Source organism: Contarinia nasturtii, unplaced genomic scaffold (assembly GCF_009176525.2).
Source record: "Contarinia nasturtii isolate CC-2019 unplaced genomic scaffold, AAFC_CNas_1.1 Cnas_scaffold_129, whole genome shotgun sequence".
NCBI classification, from domain to species: domain Eukaryota; kingdom Metazoa; phylum Arthropoda; class Insecta; order Diptera; family Cecidomyiidae; genus Contarinia; species Contarinia nasturtii.
Window position 1 is genome coordinate 2,095,069 of NW_022197486.1, and position 20,704 is coordinate 2,115,772.

Sequence of the window (20,704 nt, forward strand, 5' to 3'; positions counted from 1 at the left end):
GTCAAGCGTGCAAATTGTTGTGGTTGACATTGTTTTTTTCCCTTTTATCGCAATAAACACTTAACAAACTAACAAAGTTTCTATAAACATTTTCAATATTGTACAGTGTACACATATCGCATGCAGGTGGACATGTATGCGTGTGGTTTGAAATGCGTTCTGTTTATATTTCATTTTCATTCTTTGGCAACCGAATTTTAATTAAGTGCCATTAAGTACAATCGCCACAATGATGTGAACGAACCGAATAAAATAAAAATGTATGCGAAAAAACTTCCGGCAAATGGATACATTTGCTTATGTTGTTGTTGCAATTTAAAGTGGTATCAAAGGGAAATGCGGTCTTAATCTCTTCATGAGTAGAGTACATATTCTTATGAGCATACACATTCACAAACACTTCTAATCAAAACGACAACGAGGAAGGGAAAAAAAGATCCTTTCCTTTGCACACATATTTAATTGAAATTTACCGCATTATTACCTGCGGCTTTTATGAGGTTCTTGACGCATTCTTTTTATCTTAACCGAATTTCGCTCTTTTTTCCATACGCATGAACGTACAATACAATGAAGTTCTAAAATTATCTCGTACTTTTTTTGTATCGTGTGTACGACACGGCCGACTTTTGTATTAATTAAAATAAATTGTATATTTAAAAGTGATATGTATCGTCATTCGTCATGGTGCAGCCCAAAAAATAAATTGATAAAGAAATTTCAAAAGTTAATTCAAATAATTAAAAGTATATTATCGCTTGTGTACAGCGAAATACAGAAAACTAATGTTTTCATTTCAATGTTGTCATTTAATCGGTATCATGTCGAAATTGTTCTTTAATCAATCCACCTTTTGTTCAAGACACTCCATTTTTGATTTAAATATTTAATTTCAATTAGCCATAAGAAATGAAGAGTAAACTTGACTCACAGAATGTAAATTCAATGGAAAACCGGTACAAAAAGCGACATCTTTAGAAAAGCTTTGCCAAAATGTCATATAACTTTTCCGATACACCGCGAATCAAATCGAAAAAGTTTCATTCGGAAAATTATTTTTCCACATTTCCTTCGGAATGTCAATTTGTGATGAGAAGCTCATACACAGATGTCGTCAATGGTATTTTTTTCGCGTGTAATGCGCATATGCGTCGTTCAACTTTATAGATTTTTCGATCTGGTTAAAATGAAATTTACATTGCGTGAATAATGATAAGAAATCACCACAAATACATTTAAACTATTTCATAGTCGGAACCTAGGTAGAAATTGATTTTCATGCAATATTACGATTTTTTTTAAATAACAACAAAAACATGAAAAGCACCGTGCTTTAAGCACGATTTTACTATGGCCCATTAACGCATGTATTCAACTTGAATGAAAATAAGTTAACACATGTACAAACACCATTCGAGTGTCCAACTCAACCAAAATACACACATCAACAATACATAGTGTGTATGTGCGCAATACACATCATCAATCGCACATTTCACGGTGGTTTTGTACATGCGTGTTTGTGAATGTGTACGAATGGCACTGGCAACAGAACGAGGGAGCAAGCGAGAAAATTGGAGTATAGAAAAGCAGAGCAGCAGATACATTCTCTCCAGGCAATGTGTATATATGGCGAAAATTGAAAATATATGAGAAAGAAAACGGCAGCAGCGAGTAGAAAAAACGGAAAAAAACAACAACAGAGACAGAGTGGTGCTTACTCCATTGTCAGTGCTACGATCAATGTTCAGTTTTTCATTTTGATTCGACGGAGAAGCAACGGAAATAAATTCGAGTGTTTAAAGTACGTTTACCAAAAAGAAAATTCATTTTGTTTGTTTGTGTGTTTGTGTGATTGTTGTTTTTTTCTTCATATTTTTGTTTTTGTAAATGAAACGAAATTGTTGTTTTCATTGTCAAATTTACATGTTAAATTTATTGTTCTAAAATATTGTTGTGTGTCAGCTTCTATCGGAAAATCTATCCATTTTCTTGGTCAATTTCTTCTATTTGGCAAAAAAAGTTTGTATCGATTTTGAGCAATAGCATTTTCGGGCGATTAAACATATTTTGCAAAAGGGGATTTGTTTGACGTTTTTAAATGTGATAATTGAAACAAAAGTCAAATTAAAATGGTTGTTAATAGAAAATATGGTTTGTTACGTTTCACGCAATTTTGTGGCCATTTTTTTCACACCATTCATTGGCTCGGATTGAGATTATTTGTTCACACATACACATACACTGGGCACAACCGTGTTTCGATTCGTGCGCGAATCAATGCTTTCAACGAAATTATAGTGAATTTTGTGGCCGAAAAGCCAAATTGTGGTGCATGCAACCGACGCAAGAGGCCAATCGTTAATGCAATCGAACAAATAGACGAATGTATTACAAGACATGTTTGATTGAGAATGACATTTTTGTGGTATTTCTGTCAAAATGCTTATGCTCCAAATGTCCTTGTATAACCAACTGAATTTTTTTTTTAAAGCAAGTGTTTTTTTTTTTTTCAAAAATATAATATTTATTTATTTTTTCATTTTTTGCAACAAATTGGTATAAAAAAAACTAAAAATTATCTTTCATTATAATTCCATATGTGTGGTGGCCATTCATATTTTCAAGCTCAAAAATGAAATTTTATGTATATAAATATGAAAATGGATCCATATATGACTTGCCACGGTAAAAGCGTCGTCATTTATGTACACGCGCACACACTACCGAAAGTAAACGAGGAATCTCCTCCCCTGCAGCATGTGTGGTGTGGTGGAATGCTTGTGTTTGCTGGAATTTATTTTTCATAAGCAATCAGCATTCCGTTCGATGAGAAATGATGAGATGAAAGAAGTGAAGTTTCGTCATTCATTTTGTGATTAGTGGGCATTTCTTTGTTTAAGGCATTCATGGAAATTCAGAAAAAATATTGTTAAAACTTATTGAATGAAATGGCCGATGTGTTTCCTTCTCTTTTCCATTGAGCTGATGAATATGTATGTGTTTTTCTTGGAATGTTTGTTGAAAGTAAATGCGAATTGTATGCATATGTATGGGTTGGTTTTTCTACGTGCGATTTCGATGTACTGTGTATCGGAGTTCTTGATGGAGAAAAATCTATATACACATACATTTACATGCACACCATGCTCACTCTTCAACGCACACATTTACAAGCACAGTACCTTCATTGCCACGACCACCAACATCATCATCATCCACTTGACGAAGAACAACTATTGATTTTTCCATTGAAAATTGAATTCAAGTGTTTGTACGCAAAGATATTTTCTATTATACTTTCTGCTATCGTGTATGGCACATTGGCATTATGTTGTTTGTCACAGTTTGTTTAAGTTTAACTGTGTCAAATTTTCTCAATTCGATTGGGGAATCGAAGGGGTTCTTCATGTTTACCGGCACAAAGGTGTTGTACACACATTTTCGAATATTATTGGAACTTTCCGCGCACAATAACTCACACCAAAGCCAAAAACCCATCAATTCAAAACGAATGGAGCTTTGCAAATAGCAAAATATTGCTATCTGTACACTTTTTGGACATATTTTCAGTTGGTTTTTTTTATAGAGAAATTAAATAACAGACGATCTACCGAATTGTACAAACTTCCGTGCGGAAATGCGTACTTCAAATGGAGGAAATCCAAATGGAAATTATTTATGTTATTCTTGTTCCTCATTTATAGTCATTTACTCTCTATGTAACGTACTCAATATTTTAACAAGAGCAGCATGCCATAATATCCACAGTATTCAGATGAATCCGATGAAAAACGTTCCGAAACATTTCAAAGAAAATGAAATGACTAATATGAAATTCAATGAGACTTTGCTCGGTTTCTCGATTCTTTTTTTCGAACACCATAGAAATCACATTGTGTGAAATTGGTGGTGCGTGCATGTTATTCGTTTATTGTTGACGTTGTCTGTGTTGTCGTTATCTTTTTACTTTGTCTTTCTTTCATTCTAACAGAGCGTGAAGGCGATGAAGTTACCAGTAAATCTATACAAATCTATTGGGCAACTTTGTCGTTTTGTTTATGTACATTGTACACACGCCAACTGTACAGAGAAACGTCAATAAATGATAATATTTACTATATAAAGCTTGTTTTGTCATTGATTTAGTTCCCTTATGGAAAAAAAATGACTGACTGACTATAAATTAAGTCAATTTTAAACACTTTCGAATATAGTCGGTTATGTTTCAGAGTTAACTAAAAGTGAACAAAAGTCAAGTTCTTATACTTATAGATAACCGTAGTTAACTATGATAACAATCAACATTTCTCAACTCAAGTCACTTATAGTTAACTTTAGCTGGCTGAAATATCAGCCATTTTTGTCCCAAATTAATCAATTCATAGTCGACTATGAAGTCGAAATATTTTCACAAGGGTTAGAGTTTTTATATATATATATGACTTGTGACTTGGCTCATTTCACATTCTCGCCCAGTTCACTTCGCACTTAAAACAAAACAAAAAAAAATAGAAAAAAGCAAAAAAAAAAAACTAGTGCAAGCAAACGATTGTGCCACCAACACGTGCATCGAAGTACTAGGCTTTGGCGAGCCACATTTTATGTATTCCACATGTGTATATATGTAGGGGTTATATATGCTTTGCACGATTCGATTTGAGCGATACATATGAAATGAATGATGGATGAACCATTGAAACTCTACACACGCAAACAATAGAAGCCACAAATCAAAAGAGAATAAAAATCATACCGAATAACAATCAAAGTGGAAAATAATCAAATCATTTTTGCAATCTATCAACGAATGCATTTCATTTTGTGTGTGGTATTTAATGAATGCGATTTATTTATTACGCAAACCATATTTCCTCTTCTCTGCTTCTACTTCTGCTATGTTATATTGTGTTATTTTTATGATTCTGACAGAGTTTGTGACATTTTATGTCAACTCTATATCACATATTGATAGATTTTAAGAGATTCAGGCTCCATAAAAATGGCACACAGCAACAAAAGATGTGTTCTTTTACACCTTTTTCGGGCTTAGTGATGAGGAAAATCTGTTGTCACCATTAAGTTTGTCTGCGCACTCATTTCTTTTTAATGTATACGTATAGAGATATTTATAGTTGAAAATAGACATTTATTGGTGAAAGAAACAATTCAGTAGAACCATAATTCGATATAGCAACAATACGGTATTGGAATCATTTGAAAAGTATGCTGCAGATTTATAGCATTTCGCTACAAAAAAAAAGAAGAAGAAGAATGAAAGCATCTCTCAAACGAAGCATTGAATATAAACTGTTTTCCATGCGATTTCATTTATTTAAGTCATTATCAACTTTTGCCCTTTGATATCACGGTTTCTCTTCCATCTCTTTTTCCTCACCAAAGTGAATAAAATACAAATTTTGCTGTTTGCAAAACTTGAAACTTTGTGTTTTGTTTGATTTTGCGATTCATGGTATTCCAATATGCAAAAAAAAAAAAATCGAAAAAGAGAGAAAAGCTCTGAAACATTTCGATTTGTCTGGATCGCTGTCATTCGCTGTGAAATGATTTTGAGGAATGTGCGTAACATTTCCATTCCAGCTGTTGGATATTCACACATACATACACTTGCTGTGTCACGCATCATGAATTGATGGAAAAAGGCATTGGAATTTATATGAATGCGTAAATTTGGTACGGGTTTCTCTGTATTGTTTTGTATGTGTGTGTGTATTTTGGTGCTTCTTCAGGTAGAAAATAACACAAGTGGAGCCAATTATAATTTAACTTTGATAGCTTGGACCAGATATATAATATGTGTGCGCGCCTTTTTTTGGGTGCTTGAATTCAACGCAATGTAGAATTTTCGTATCTCTACTTTGAGTGAATGTTGGCCACATCTACCCATACGCTCATTCTTCACTTTAATTTTCCATGCATACAGATGTATGGAAATTTAAGATACATGATCTCTGCGCCACAGTAAGATTGTTTTTCCATTATGTTAAAAGTATGGATGGGGCAGAGGAAAAAAGAGTGAAAGAGATTGAGAGAGGAAAACGACGGCGCTTGACGACTTCGAATTATAGTAACTGAGCAACAGAAATGCTCACTCTTATTTGTACAATACTTGCTCAACAATTCTCATTAGTAGATTGCTGGTTGCCTTGACACGCTTTCTTTGAGTAAAGCTTCAACTTTCAAATAAGATAATTATTTCGTGTTTATTATTATGTTAGGGCATGGATTTATTTGTGACAGCATTTCCAATCCATAATCGCTTTTAAAAGGTTTATCTCTCTCTCTCTCTCTCCCTTCCCTTGGATTCACCCGAATTTTATCATACATGTCTTTTTCTGCCCACATATTATATTCTATTTGATTATTGCAAAGTTTTTCGGAAACAAATGACATTTTTTGTTCAATAATAAAATAAATTATAGAATGTGAAAATCGTTGTTCAATGTATTAAAACCACCAGCTATTGTACATTCATGTAATGCGACAACTGGGTCCTTGATACCTCTTTCAACAATGCAATGCGAGGTTTTGTTTTGTATTAGATTCGTTTTGTAAGTGGGCACAAGTACCGAGAACATAAAACATTCACATCGAAATTGGGTCGTACCATTACAAAAAAAGAATCAGAGCTGACTTTTCTTTAAAAAAATTATGTACCTAACCAATGGCTTCCAATGTGTTCTTTGTTTTTTTTTTTTTAGATTTTCCCTTTGTGTGTGTGTGTCCACGTAAATTATAGTCATTTGATTTAAAATTCCATTCTTTTAATTGAATTATTTCGTTTTCTAGATGGCTGGCGGTGGTGATCCAAAATGGCAAAAAGATGCAGCTGATCAAAATTTTGATTACATGTTCAAATTATTAATCATTGGAAATTCTAGTGTGGGTAAAACGAGTTTTCTATTTCGTTACGCCGATGACTCGTTTACATCAGCATTTGTGTCAACAGTTGGTATTGATTTCAAAGTGAAAACAGTATTTCGACATGATAAACGAGTAAAACTGCAAATTTGGGTGGGTTATTTTTCGGCTTTGCATTTTTTTTTCTTCTTCTTCTAAAACGATTAATTTATTGTGGACGATAGGATACCGCTGGTCAAGAGCGATATAGAACCATAACAACTGCTTACTACAGAGGTGCGATGGGATTCATTTTGATGTATGATATTACAAATGAAGAGAGTTTTAATTCCGTACAAGATTGGTAAGAAGTGTGAAAAATTCAACAAACATTTTTTTTCTTCTTTAAATTCTGGATGGACATTTTTGAAATAATAATTAAACAAAATGTTGTATTATCAATTCAGGGTGACACAAATAAAAACCTATTCATGGGATAATGCACAAGTAATTTTGGTCGGAAACAAGTGTGATATGGAAGACGAACGTGTCATTTCATTCGAACGTGGTAAACAATTGGCCGATCAATTAGGAGTTGAATTTTTCGAAACATCTGCCAAGGAAAATGTTAATGTTAAGGTAATTTATTCTCATTTCTCATTTGAATTTCTATTTGTATTCATTATTTTGAACATTTTTTCGTTGTGAAGGCCGTTTTTGAACGTTTAGTAGACATAATCTGTGACAAAATGAGCGAAAGCTTAGATACAGATCCCAATCTAGTAGCTGGTGGGCCAAAAGGGCAACGTCTGACAGATCCACCTCAAGCTGGCCCGACCAACAATTGCAACTGTTAAGACATCAATTCCCAAACAATTTGTTCATTAAAACAGTAGCAACAATTGTTCATAGTCAGCATATTCATTTCCATTTAAGAAACTACCACATCAACAAACAGAAAATGGCAAGATAAACGGACACAACCTGAAGAAACAAACCGATTCAAACATAAAAGTAAGAAATAGAAAAATTTCATTAAAAAAACTTCAAATTCCAAGATGTCAGCAAGATAATGTTGAGCGTCGAGTCATTCACAGAGAGATAACCAAATAAAGTAACTTCATTAAATGAAGTTCATATTCTGTATACCACATACAAAACAAAAGCAGAGACTTAACAACCGACTTATTTCTTCAACAACAATCGATGAGTTAAAAATAATGAATAAAAAAACAAACAGATGTTTTAACAGTCATTTGATCCGACACAATTGAATTGTGAATGTAATGAAAATGACTAAATGGATTCTTTCTTGTGCAAAAAAAAAAAAACAAACATAACTAAAATCCAAACTATTTTATAAATGCTTTAATTTTGATAATGGAGATAAAAAGACAAACAGTAATAATTACAAACATTTTTAAACAAAAAAAATGGTCAAACATTCAGGAAACGTTTTGCACTTTCCCTTCAGGGAATCGCAAAATTGTTCGACATGCATTAAACACAATATTAATATGAACATTAATACGAAGATGACGAAAATGTTACCAAAAACAGCAACAGCAACATGATGAATACAAATTGTAGTAAATAAAAACACTACACATATCTATTTTCTTAAAGAAAACCAATACAACAGCAACAACAAAATATGGTCAATGATGTTGGTCATATGTTTGAGAGTAGGAACACCGATAAATCGGTTAGAAGAAGTTGTCAAGTATGTCGCTGCTTTAAGCGACAAATAAACTTAAAAAAAGAGCGCATAAGAATGATTTTTATGTTACTTTCGGTTGCAAAGCTTTCCAAAAATGTGGTCAGCCACTGCAAAGTTATGGAATTCAAAAAAACAGTTTCAACAAAAAAAAATCGAAATTTAAAAACAGAAATTGGTAGAGAATGCAAGGTTTTATTCAATTAAACGAACTCAAGTATGAAATCAAATCCCAAATTGTTGATGATAAATTTAAAGGAAGAAAATGCATCCCTTGAGAAAAATGAGATTGATCGAAAGAAGATAAATGCAATACTGTGAGGCGACTTCGAAAGGATATCATTTCATTTGCGGTAATGTTATAGTAGACAATAAAACTGAAGAAAATGATGTAACATAGATTTGGGCGTGCGAATAAACTACATACCTTTTCGTGCCATCAACAAAGGTGTACCATAGAATGTATGCATTGTGAAATGCAATACACAAACAAATGAGAACAAATAACACTCATACGGATCACAACAAACATAGAGTTACGAATTTTTTCGAATGCAAAAAGAAAATAGCACAAAGAAACAAAACAGAGAAAAAAACCAATAGGCAATGTTGATATAGGATATTTGAATTAAATTAAAAAAAAAATCGAACCGGAGAAAGTGAGGGAGAGTAGAGTGAAAAGTAAATGCATACATAAACGGGCGTTGATGAGCATTATGTCAACTCATGTGGAAAAAATGCATTGCGCTTGCAGAATATGCAATTTTCATGATCCATACCAGAGTAATATTACTTTCACCATAAAAGAGACCCATTTACCCAAATACAAATCTACCCCAGTCAGAAGCCAGAATAGATAGTCTTACCATATTGTGCATTTGATTTATAGCAAGAAAAAAGCGAATATTTTTTTTGTCTTTGTCCACACAGTTGAGATTTTTCAATGTTATTTTATTGCTCGTTTGAAGTTAATCGTACACAATGTTGAAAAACACCATTTTATGAAATACGAGTGAGAAACATATTATTGCGATTCGCAAGCACACATTGAAGCATTTGTTGTGAGAATTACAGGAATATTACACACAGCAAAATCGATTAATTTGGTGAATCTCTTGTCCTACCCAAGAAATAAAATTACACCTTGCAAAACACATATACCGACAGCAAAAATGCACATCTATTTTAGAAACAAGAAAAATCGAACAATTTCCAACAGATTTTTTTTTTTTTCATTTTTTTTATTGCTGGATTGGCCGCATGATTTTTTGAAGTAAAACACACAAGCAAAGGAAAAAAGCATTTTTAAACAATTGAACAATTAAGTGTAAATAACTAAAATTATCTAGATAATAATAAAAAATCATATGTACTGAAAAAAGGCGATAATCTCGGCAAATTAAAGGGTTCAGCAAATAACGTAGAAAAATATTCATCTACTGATTAATCGCCATCAATTTACAGCGCTCATGTACCACAACTCTATATCAACGGATTCGAAATATGCATTTAATGCCAAACCATTTTTGACAAGTTCAATATGGAGAGTAACCCTACAGTATGTAGGAGTATGTAAGAATTTCTTACACGAAATATAGTGCGTTTTACTTTGTTTTGTTGTTGTAGTGTTACAAGGAGCGATTTACATATAATTTATTCAATGCGCTGACACGATAAATGGCCGGGATTTTCCGCTATACACTCACACATTGAATAGCGTTAATTACACTCACATAAACACTATGATTCCTTCTTGTGAATTTTGATTTTATTCTGTTGCATTTCATTCTTTTTGACGGTAATGATGATAACATTGTTGTTGTCAAATTCTGCCTAAAGACATACGAAACGAAGAAACTTTTTATAGATATCAATTTTTGCTGCAGTTTCTTCGGTTGTTTATTTCTTCGTTGCGTTTAACATTACACGCCACTAACGAAAGATTTAAAGATGTCTTTAAAATTGAAAAATGTCCGTTTCTAACAGACCATGAATTGCACTGTATAACGGCTATTCTCAGCGCATATTCTCATCAGCGGAGTAAAGCAAAAACAACATAACAGTTAAATCCGAATGCATTGATAGATTTGTAGAGTCTTCCTTTGTTTCAAAGTTATAGTTAGGGTTGTTATGTTTTGCTTGGACGATATAAAACAAAAAAATAAATAAATGAATTAACGAAGAAGTAAATAATTTGTTTGAAAGCAATCAAATAGAAAATGGAGCAATCAAACAAATTACTCAATAAAACACAATTGTTGAGATGGTGCGTCTCTCTCAGGTAAAACAAAAAGCAAAGCATTTGTTAAATACACAACAAAAACCGAATAGCAAAGAATCTAAACGAGTTCAAAATGTAATTCTTTTCTTTTTTTTTTACTTATGAACATTTCCGCTGTCAAATTAACCAATTCACCCTATTCGCCTCTTTGTTCAATTGAAATTCTTTCATTCACTCTATTTCTCTACCGCTTATTCTTCTTTTATCTTCCTTCAGTTTTTGTTTTCGTCTGTTTTTCATTGAAAAATACAATTTTCAAAATTGAATCGAAATCATTTGATTGGCGTCTTCATTTGAACTGCACGCATTTCTCTAACTAAATCTATGAAAACCTTATCTTATTGGGATGAAATTACAAAACAAACAAAAAAAATGTCCAGCTAAAAAAATGTAATAGACAGCAAAAACTCTGCACCAAAATCCGTTATCATGGAATCACTCATGATTTCCAGTGAAAACAATTTTATTTTAGTTGCACCAAGACTAAAAAGTATATGTATAGATTTGTTGTTATAAAAAAATCGTTAAAGTATATTTAGCAAAATGATGAATAAAATGGAATGCAAAGTGAAAAAGAATTTTAAGAGAAAACCAAATAAACATTGAGAGGAGTATAAATGTAATCGAATTTGATGATCAGCCAATTGGGGTTGAGCTATAAAACTGTCGTTTATCCAATTCATTTGTGAAAAATGTTGAAGTACACCGCCATGATATGGAAATTCCACTTTTGATCCAATTGCTTTTTCTTTTTAAACGGCCATCATTTGGTGGCATTGATGATTTTATTCATTATCATATATCATTTGGCACAAGCTTTCCTTGCACATTTCCTTTTCAAATTAGATAAACTGCTTTTATGGTAGATTTTTTCTGATATACTCTTTTGGATCTCATTAACAATGACCAAACATCTTGATATCGATCAATCAACTCACTATCTTTCTCACATATAAACAAAATATCCCTCCTTCTCTATCTGACTCGAATTCATATCTCCAAGTATACATCTGGATATGATGGAGATGGTGATTCGAAATTCCCCTTCACCAAACAAAATAGCCCATCAATATTTACTCACTATTCTATCAATCTACAACAACTTACTTAGTGACTATATATCATTTAATCGAATCTATTTTTATCGACGAAGGAAAATCAATAACAACATCCATTATATACGAAGAAAACAAAATAATAAAATTTCCTAAAGAAACCAAACAAAACACAATAAAAGTACATCTTTCACAATTCAATATTATACATTAAACATTATCCTCCCCCAATTAATCACAAAGAAAAAAAAACAACAAACACTATTTGTAAAACAAGAATGAATTGTCCCATTCAACGAATTACCATTTAGAAAACTAATGACAAGAATGATAATGAAAACTTATAATTTAACAAAACAAAAAGAAAATTTTAATCTGCTGAAAATATTCAAATCAACAGAGAAATTTTGTTGCGAACATGTATGTTTGCCAATTGAATTTAGAAGATACATGTTATGATGCACTCATTCTATTATATTTAAAAGAGAAAGAAAACAAAAATGATGACAAAAATTACAAAAAAAAAAAAAATATCGTTAATTCAAAGCATTCGTTGTTCGTGTTTAATATTATCATTTTTGCCCATATAACGTAACTGTTTTAATTCGAAAACTAAAATACATACATTCGGAAAGAAGGCATCCATTTTTATTTTCAAAAATCGTTTTAATGGTAGAAAATCGGAACAGAAAGTTCATTTTTCATTTGAAAACCATTCAATTAATGAAATTAAACTGTTCGAATGGGAAGACGGAGCTCAATGTTTGTTTTGTGCATCAGTTGAATTTTCCATTGTTCTTCTTTTCATCTCACCAAACTGCTTGAATTTTGTCTTACCCATACCAAATATTTTATTTTGAATGTTTATTTTTATTTATCTTTTAAATCAATGTGTTCATAATGTTGAGAGAAATAAAACATACAAAAAAAAAATGATAAACAAGTTTTCGATGTGTTTTTAAGATTAAATTCTTTATGTCTGTGGCATATTTTACACACAAACAATATTTCGAAGAAATAGCAAATCAACTCCAAAGTAAATGTTATCCAGAAGAAATAATAAACAAATCAATGATTTCATCTTTCAATTTGATTATTACTTACTTGATAGAACAAGGCATTTTATGTCATAAAAACTCAAATGAGATACTTTTTAAAATCCGTTTAATTGTGACACAAAGTGAACTAACCTTAAAAAACACACAGAGAAACGCAAAAAAAAAAACAACACACAAACTATGTGGTCAATGCCAAATATGCACACAAACATTGGTCAAACACAAATTCCGATTCGATACACAAAAACATTATTCATTCTGTCATTTAAAATTAAACAAAGTGTATACGTGTGGCCGGTATTGTAATGTGCATATTACACAATGACCACAATTGAAACTAAATTAAAATTAAAATTAAAAAAAAATAAACGAATTGTAAAATTGTATTTAAAATTAATGCATATTATCATAATACATATTATATGAAAAAGTGTAAATTATTCTTGAAAATAACAACTATGAATATATTTAAAAACAGAAAGATGATAAAAACAAAACAAATGTGAGAAATAAAGTAAATTATATTGAGAATAAATTGTTTTTTTTTTTAATCTTTTAAGGTTTCGAATATTTTGGGCATTTTTGATTTGTAACACATTTTTGTCAAATGTTACACAAAGTATCAAATTAGAAAAATAGATGAACTGGTTGCAGTCGTAAGGGTTAAATGCAAGTTGTCTGCCTGAAAATTTTTCGCTCCGATTTATCTATCTAATAAAATAAAATTGTTGAACGTTGATTGTTCATCATAAAAACGATTTTTTCGAATATTTTATTAAGAAATTATTTAACTAAGGTTGCTAGAAAATCGGCGAATGATTTTAACTATGGTGTCAGCTTGCGGATTATTTGATTCACGTAACAGATCACAGATATCCATCAATCCATTCGGTGGAGAACCAGTCGCTCGACTTGTAATTATGGAATATAATGCGCCAATACATGCACCACGCTTTCCTTCATAGTATTCCGGATTTGGATCACTCCTAATGTTTTGAGTTAAATATAATATTAGATTTTGTTAAAAGATTTTTTTTTATTAATGAAAGAATTAAAAAAGAATTACGTCTTCAAAGAACCGTGTCATTACGGTCTCAACTTGAGACTCTCAAGTTTGCAAATTGAGCTTAGTCTGAGTTCTTAATAATACTTACGATAATTTTTCCAGCATATCAAATGCTTTTGCAGCTACCTATGGGACATATTTTCAAATGACAATAATGAAAATAATTTCGATAAGAATCAATTAGATTTAGCTACCCAATATTGACCAATGCGATAACATTCTATTGCAATCAATTGTAGCATCATTATGTTTCTAGAGTTTCTTGACATATAAAGAGTCCAAGCCTATGAAATTTAGTTCATTTTCATATTAAACATAGAAAAAATAAAATAAATTTCTTTTGACAAATGCAAAAGAAACAAGAGTAAAATGGTATTTTACCATCTATACAGAATTGCAGTTGATAAAATGAATTAAACTATCAAGTGATAAACTTCAGAGAGACTGCAAAAAAATTCGAAATTTCAATTTTACGGAACCAAATAGTTGTTTTCTCAAATGTGTCTCTCTGAATTTTATTAATTAACAGTATGGTTTGTTTTTACGTAGGCGACTATTTAAGTTTCTTCAATATGTATGTTTTAGTATTGCCCGATGCAAACCATTGTCATATTCATTAAGTTTAACATTTTGTAGCATAAACGTTCTCAGAACGTTTTGTCATTCGATCGTTATTTGTATTGTTTACCGTAACATGTAAATTGCGTCTCAGCCAAAAAATGAATTTTACTCGTGAAAATTTTCGAGCGATTATTTTTTTCCACTTTCGATTGGGTGTATCACAACAACAGTGTTTTGATCAACTTCATTTGGCCTTTGGCGATGAAGTACCAAGTCTTCGGACAATTTATAATTGGTACAACGAATTCAAGCGCGGTCGCCTATCGCTCATCGACGAGTTCCGCGAAGGTCGTCCAAAATCAGTTGTTGTACCAGAAAACATCGATGCTGTCAGAAATATGATAATGGAAGATCGTCATGTAACATATCACGAGATTGAGGCATCCCTGGGCATTAGTGCGACCAGCGTATTTAAGATTTTACATGAACATTTAGCTGTCAGAAAGATTTGCTCTCGTTGGATACCACATAATTTGACAATCGCTCAAAAAAAGGCTCGTGTCGATTGGTGTAAACAAATGCTCAAGAAATTCAATCGTGGTGTTTCAAAATCCGTGTATTTTATCGTCACTGGTGACGAATCATGGATCTACGCGTATGAGCTCGAAACTAAACAGCAGTCGACTGTATGGGTCTTTCAAAGTGAAGATAACCCAACAAAAGTTGTTCGAGCTCGAAGTGTTGCGAAGCAAATGGTCGCCTGTTTTTTCGCGATAAGTGGTCATGTGGCAACAGTTCCACTAGAGGCTCGTAAGACCGTCAATTCTGATTGGTACACCACCATTTGTTTGCCCGAAGTGTTTGATGAAATAAGAAAAAACAACCGCCGTCGCAAAATAATTCTTCATCATGATAATGCGAGCTCTCACACATCTCATCAAACAGTCGATTATTTGATCGGTCAAAAGATCGATTTAATGGGTCATCCGTCGTACAGTCCTGATTTGGCACCCAACGATTTCTTTTTATTCCCGAGCGTGAAGAATAAACTGCGTGGTCAACGATTTTCATCGCCCGAAGAAGCAGTTGATGCGTTCAAAACACACGTTTTGGAGATATCACTTTCGGAGTGGCATGAATGCTATGACAAATGGTTCGAGCGAATGCAAAAGTGTATTGATCATCATGGCGAATATTTTGAAAAACAATAAAACCATTTTCGATGAAACCCCATTGTCTTATATATGTTTTTGAAAAAACTTAAATAGTGACCCTCGTATCATCTGTATTTCTATAAATGGTAAAATGCAATTTCTCTCTGATCACTTTTGATTTTGTCAAGAGTAGAAAATGTTTGCTCTCTTATGAAACCTCTTCAGAATTGCCACATAAGATGTAACACTTGCACAGGACCATACTAAAAGATGACTGTTGTATGATGAAGGGGTCAGTGATTTGATTGAATAAATCAATGGCTTCTTTGTAGTTGCCAGTGGCAGCTTTTGCCTACCGAAATACATATTTTTTACAGTTAGATATATATTGTGTTGATTATCAAAAACACTGATTACCTGCGCATAATTGTAATTGAATACATCATCGTTGACGAAAAAACTACGAATAGAATTTAAATACACAAGAACCTCCTCAAATTGTCCATAAAGAAAGAATGCGGAGGCCATACATTGACGACCACCAATTGTGTCCTAAAGATTTGAATCGAAATGACGTAAAAATATTTCAAACAAATTTAACGCAAATGTATTCACTCACACACTCAGTTGCACTTCCTCCTACTAACTGAAAATATTGCCTATTTGTCAGATTTTGTGTCGACCAGAGAAATAAAATAAATAATTTGACATGATTATATAAAACAATTTGATGTGACAATTATTAGATCTTAAGTTTGAACTATTTAAGGTAAATCTGCTTGAAACTTTACATCGGTTTAATATCAAAATAATGAACTTTACCCAGCATTCTTAAGATGTTCCCGCTGAAATTGAAAAGTAAAAAAATTAATTGATTCTCATTCACCCTGAATTATTATTTTTTTTTTTTTGATAAATAAAAATAAAAATAAGATTGACATAATTTTGAGCTATTTGTCAGAAGTCTTATGAAGAGTGGTAATTGTTGAAAATACCACGGATTGAGATTGATAATATTCCTTTTTGTTAATGTCATTCAAACGTTCACTTTCAACTTATTTTTGTCAACACTTAATAGTTAAAATGGACACAGCCTCAACTTAATCAGTAATGTGCGAAGAGGGGGATGATTTGGATGAGAAAAACCCGAGAGAAATTTTTTCAATTTGCTAGGGATTTTCGCTACAAAAAGTGACTTTCAAAAAGGAACGAAAATTTGTCCGATTTGCTAGGAAATTTTTTCTTTTTGAAAAATCACCCCCCTTCTGAAAAAATTAGCTCGCCCCTTACTGTGCTTGATATTACATTACGCGCTAGGGGAGAGAAACCAATGCTAGTTTTCTGGTTCATAGCTAATTTACTAGTTTATTGCTTGAAAAATCTAATAATGTTAATATTTGTTTATGAAAGTGCTAGTTTTCTAGCTTCTTGTACTTGAGTGTAATGACATTTTGTAGTTTGAGATATTGAGACGTGGATTGAATTATTATTCATTTATAATAATATAAATATTAATTTAATTCCACTTTTTAAATATAAAATTGTACATAAAATGCTAGTTTTTTTTAATAGTCGAGTTGTAAAATTGATTTTATCATCACATCATGACACAATATCAAAAGTTTTACTCAGTTTTGCTAATTTTTCTAGTTTTTACTAGTTTTTGCACTAGGGGGTAGACACATGGAATATTACTTGAGATATTCACCGAAATTGAAGGTATTCTTGGTATTCTCAGTTTTAGACGAAATGTCAATGCATTCAGCAACGTCTCACAATGTGCATATATGAATATTATCTTCCAAATATTAAAAAAAACTTTTTCTACGCTATTAAGTGTATTATTTCAATTGGTTTAATAAATGCAAAAACAATTTTGATAAAAATGACAGAAAGAAAACAGAAAAAATTAAAATAAATTTCGAAATGGTGAATGTTAAAACGAAATGGAAAAAACTTGAAATCTTTATTAGCGATATCAATTTGACATTTGGTAATCACGGTATTCACATTTTTAGTACAAGTAATCTTCAAATAAGTAAGTAATTGTCGTATTTGAAAATAGATAGGTATTATGACAATTCATTGGTATTCATTCATTCTCTATTGTGTCTACCCCCTAGTTTTTGCATGGACTATGAAACACTAGCTAATGGTTTCCGGCTCCTAGATTACGTGTAAAATATTGTATATTGTAGACATCGAGTCTACGTCAACAATAATGACATTTATATGACCATACCGAATCCAGCTTTTGCGCCAATAGGGTGTGAATAACTCCTTTCAATATATATTCTGATGGAACAGATGGTTTCAATATCTTGCCCATTAAATCTTGCGCTTTGTCTACATCACCAGATCTCAAATAATAAATAGTGAGATTTAGACGCGCTTCACTTATTACATCAATAAGTTTTGGTAAGATTTGTAACGCCCCTTCTCCATTTCTGAACACAACCAAGTTGTGCATAATCAAATCCGTACCGAATATACCATCAATTCTAATCAGATTTTTCAATTCATTTTCAGCAGCTGTTGCATTTGTTAGTCGAAAGCGATTGCAAGCTTTCAAATTGATAGCTATAATGCTATCTGGATACTTAGTCAGATACAAATCAAGTGCCTCTTGAGAATGATCGAAAAAGTCTAATTTGTAAAAGCAAAGAGCCAAAGAGATGTTGAGAGCAATGAATTCCCTGAAAAAAGAAGGTAATTGTTACGTAAAGAATATCACTGTTAATTATCATACTGTCATACTTTTTGTCTAAAAGAATCTTTTTGTAGATATCAATCGCATCTTGATAGTGAGCGCGCAAATAGTGCATTGATGCCAAACTCAATTGATCTTCCACAGTGTCCAAAGACAGTGAACCATGTAGCTCCAATAATCGATCTTCATCATTCAATTTGTGAGCCAAATGAAAAAGTAGTCTGACTTTCAATGAATTATTTGGAATGTCATCAACAATTGATTGCGATTCAAAGTACATTCCTGAAAATTATATTCGAAATAATAATTATCATAAATACATTTCAATTGTGTCAGACTCACCCAAATAAAACTGGCATATCGCCATATTCATCATTAATGTATTACTGTCTATTCTCGAGGTATTACTGTCTTTAATACATTTGTACTCATTTAAAGCCTCTTTATAATTTCCCAAATGGAAATTGCAAAATGTTTTCCAATGTTTAGACAGCTCATCATTTCCAGAAATATGATCCTATGTGTGTTATAAATAATCGATAAAGTAATTTTAAAATAAAAAAAAATATCATGGATGAAAATCACGAAATTCAATAGTGGGTTTGCGTTCAAAGTGAGGAAATGCATTTATCATTGTTTTATACGAATGCCCGAGAATGAATGTGAGGATTATACCATAGACTTTTTTCCATACATCCGGGGGTATATTCAATTATGGCCTTGCCGAAGCATGAGTACCCCTTGGTATAAATTAAACTTGGTAAGTGGAGTTTATTGCATATCGCATATTGATGACTATGAATTATGCAGCAAGAATTTACATAAAATTTCAAAAAAAAAATCTCACTAATTAGCTATAATTTTGGAAATTCACTATGAAGTTTTTTGAAGCATATTGCTTAAAACGATGCCTGCTACTACTGCTGCTCGATTTGAATCTCAAACTTGCTGAAGCATGCTTGAACACTTACTCGCTTCCATGTATCAGGCCAATAATGATTTTACGTTGATTTTTGTTTCTTGGGAAGTAAACGATACTAAAATTTTAGGCTTACAAATGTAAACTACATTTTCATACATCTTAAACTTTTGAACGTTTCGAAAAACCAAACAGTGATATTAATTTAATTGATTTAGAAGTAAATTTATCAACAGTAAGATTGTGAATTGAAAAGTAAACTGCTTAATTTGAATTATTTTAAATAAACCACCAAGGCGAAGGAACGCTGTATTATTATTATTGAATTCGATATATTCGATTCCTAATATGTATTACCTCTTTTTCCAATAATGTTCGTATATAAACAATGCCACCAGTATAGTCACGTTTCATAATCAACTCGTCAAAATCCGGAATTGTAAGTTTTGTAAATTGCTTTCCCAAGTTATCCCTGCTAACACGTGACAAAATCTGTAAAGAAAAATCGCTTAATATTGTTTTTTTTTTTTTTAATTATTTTGTGTATCACCATTTTTAGAAAATCCAATTCAAACACTATATAGTTTATTTATAATATTGATTTCTGGCGAAAAATGTTACACTTATTTCGTTGCCATGGAGATTAATTTTGACATTTGTCGGTAAATTTTGTTGTTTACAGTTATATATATGTATGTATACTTAAAATGAGTAGCGTAAATGTGCATTCGCATTCGAATGTCCCACAATATTATGAAAATGCCGAATGAAATAAAGGTAACAACTGTAACCAACCCAACGTTATACCAATTTTTATACCCAACATTCGAGTCTGACCATGAAGTGTAGTAAAGAAATGGATTCAGGATAGAGAATCAAAAAAAATTATAATGAATATTGCTTTAGTAATTCGTTTTATTAGGTACATTAATTTGACATTTTTATATTTCATTTGATATGTGAATTACTTCTGTGAGTGATTTTCTCCACAGCTCGTCAGATAACATCTTTTGAATGGCCTATTTCTTATTGAATTCAATATTATCCAAATCAATTTGCACATTGGCAACATGTTGCAATAACTGCGTCAAGTATTTCGGTTCTTCGCCAAACTGTTTTCCACGCATGTGGTCAATCTCAGCTATATCTTTCTTAAGCAATTGATACATAGCCACCACATTGTTGTATCGTTTATCTTTAACAGCAAGTTTTTTATACATGTTGATTTTCTCATCAATACCATCACCTCCAGCACATACCCAATTGGTCTGTTTATTAAGATAAATTGAATTGTTTAAAAAAAAAACTATTGTAATTGTCTG

At 31.8% G+C, this 20,704-nt stretch overlaps 2 protein-coding genes across 2 annotated transcripts; one reads left to right on the forward strand and one right to left on the reverse strand.

The window, feature by feature from the left end:
- The first annotated feature begins 1,671 nt into the window (after positions 1-1,671).
- On the forward strand, positions 1,672-13,162 carry LOC116341369 (ras-related protein Rab-3). Its single transcript, XM_031768382.1, has 5 exons — positions 1,672-1,804; positions 6,811-7,035; positions 7,107-7,225; positions 7,329-7,500; positions 7,572-13,162. The coding sequence occupies exons 2-5, from the start codon at positions 6,811-6,813 to the stop codon at positions 7,716-7,718; spliced, it is 663 nt and encodes a 220-aa protein (XP_031624242.1). The 5' UTR covers positions 1,672-1,804; the 3' UTR covers positions 7,719-13,162.
- A 390-nt stretch (positions 13,163-13,552) lies between these two features.
- LOC116344390 (intraflagellar transport protein 56) lies at positions 13,553-20,131 on the reverse strand. Its single transcript, XM_031772898.1, has 12 exons — positions 19,933-20,131; positions 19,740-19,874; positions 18,806-18,980; positions 18,511-18,745; positions 17,996-18,449; positions 16,576-16,598; positions 16,373-16,412; positions 16,171-16,305; positions 15,971-16,105; positions 14,233-14,322; positions 14,127-14,164; positions 13,553-13,958 (listed from the first exon to the last, which is right to left on the reverse strand). The coding sequence occupies exons 1-12, from the start codon at positions 19,933-19,935 to the stop codon at positions 13,760-13,762; spliced, it is 1,662 nt and encodes a 553-aa protein (XP_031628758.1). The 5' UTR covers positions 19,936-20,131; the 3' UTR covers positions 13,553-13,759.
- Between the last annotated feature and the right edge of the window lie 573 nt (positions 20,132-20,704).

Excerpts from the sequence above, each read along its gene's own strand:
- LOC116341369 (XM_031768382.1), top strand. The coding sequence starts at position 6,811 with ATGGCTGGCGGTGGTGATCCAAAATGGCAAAAAGATGCAGCTGATCAA. Across the intron at positions 7,036-7,106 it reads GAGTAAAACTGCAAATTTGG|GATACCGCTGGTCAAGAGCG; the intron begins GTGGGTTATTTT and ends TGTGGACGATAG. Across the intron at positions 7,501-7,571 it reads AGGAAAATGTTAATGTTAAG|GCCGTTTTTGAACGTTTAGT; the intron begins GTAATTTATTCT and ends TTCGTTGTGAAG.
- LOC116344390 (XM_031772898.1), bottom strand. Across the intron at positions 14,165-14,232 it reads ATCGCATTGGTCAATATTGG|GTAGCTGCAAAAGCATTTGA; the intron begins GTAGCTAAATCT and ends TATGTCCCATAG. Across the intron at positions 13,959-14,126 it reads GATATGCTGGAAAAATTATC|GAGTGATCCAAATCCGGAAT; the intron begins GTAAGTATTATT and ends TCAAAACATTAG.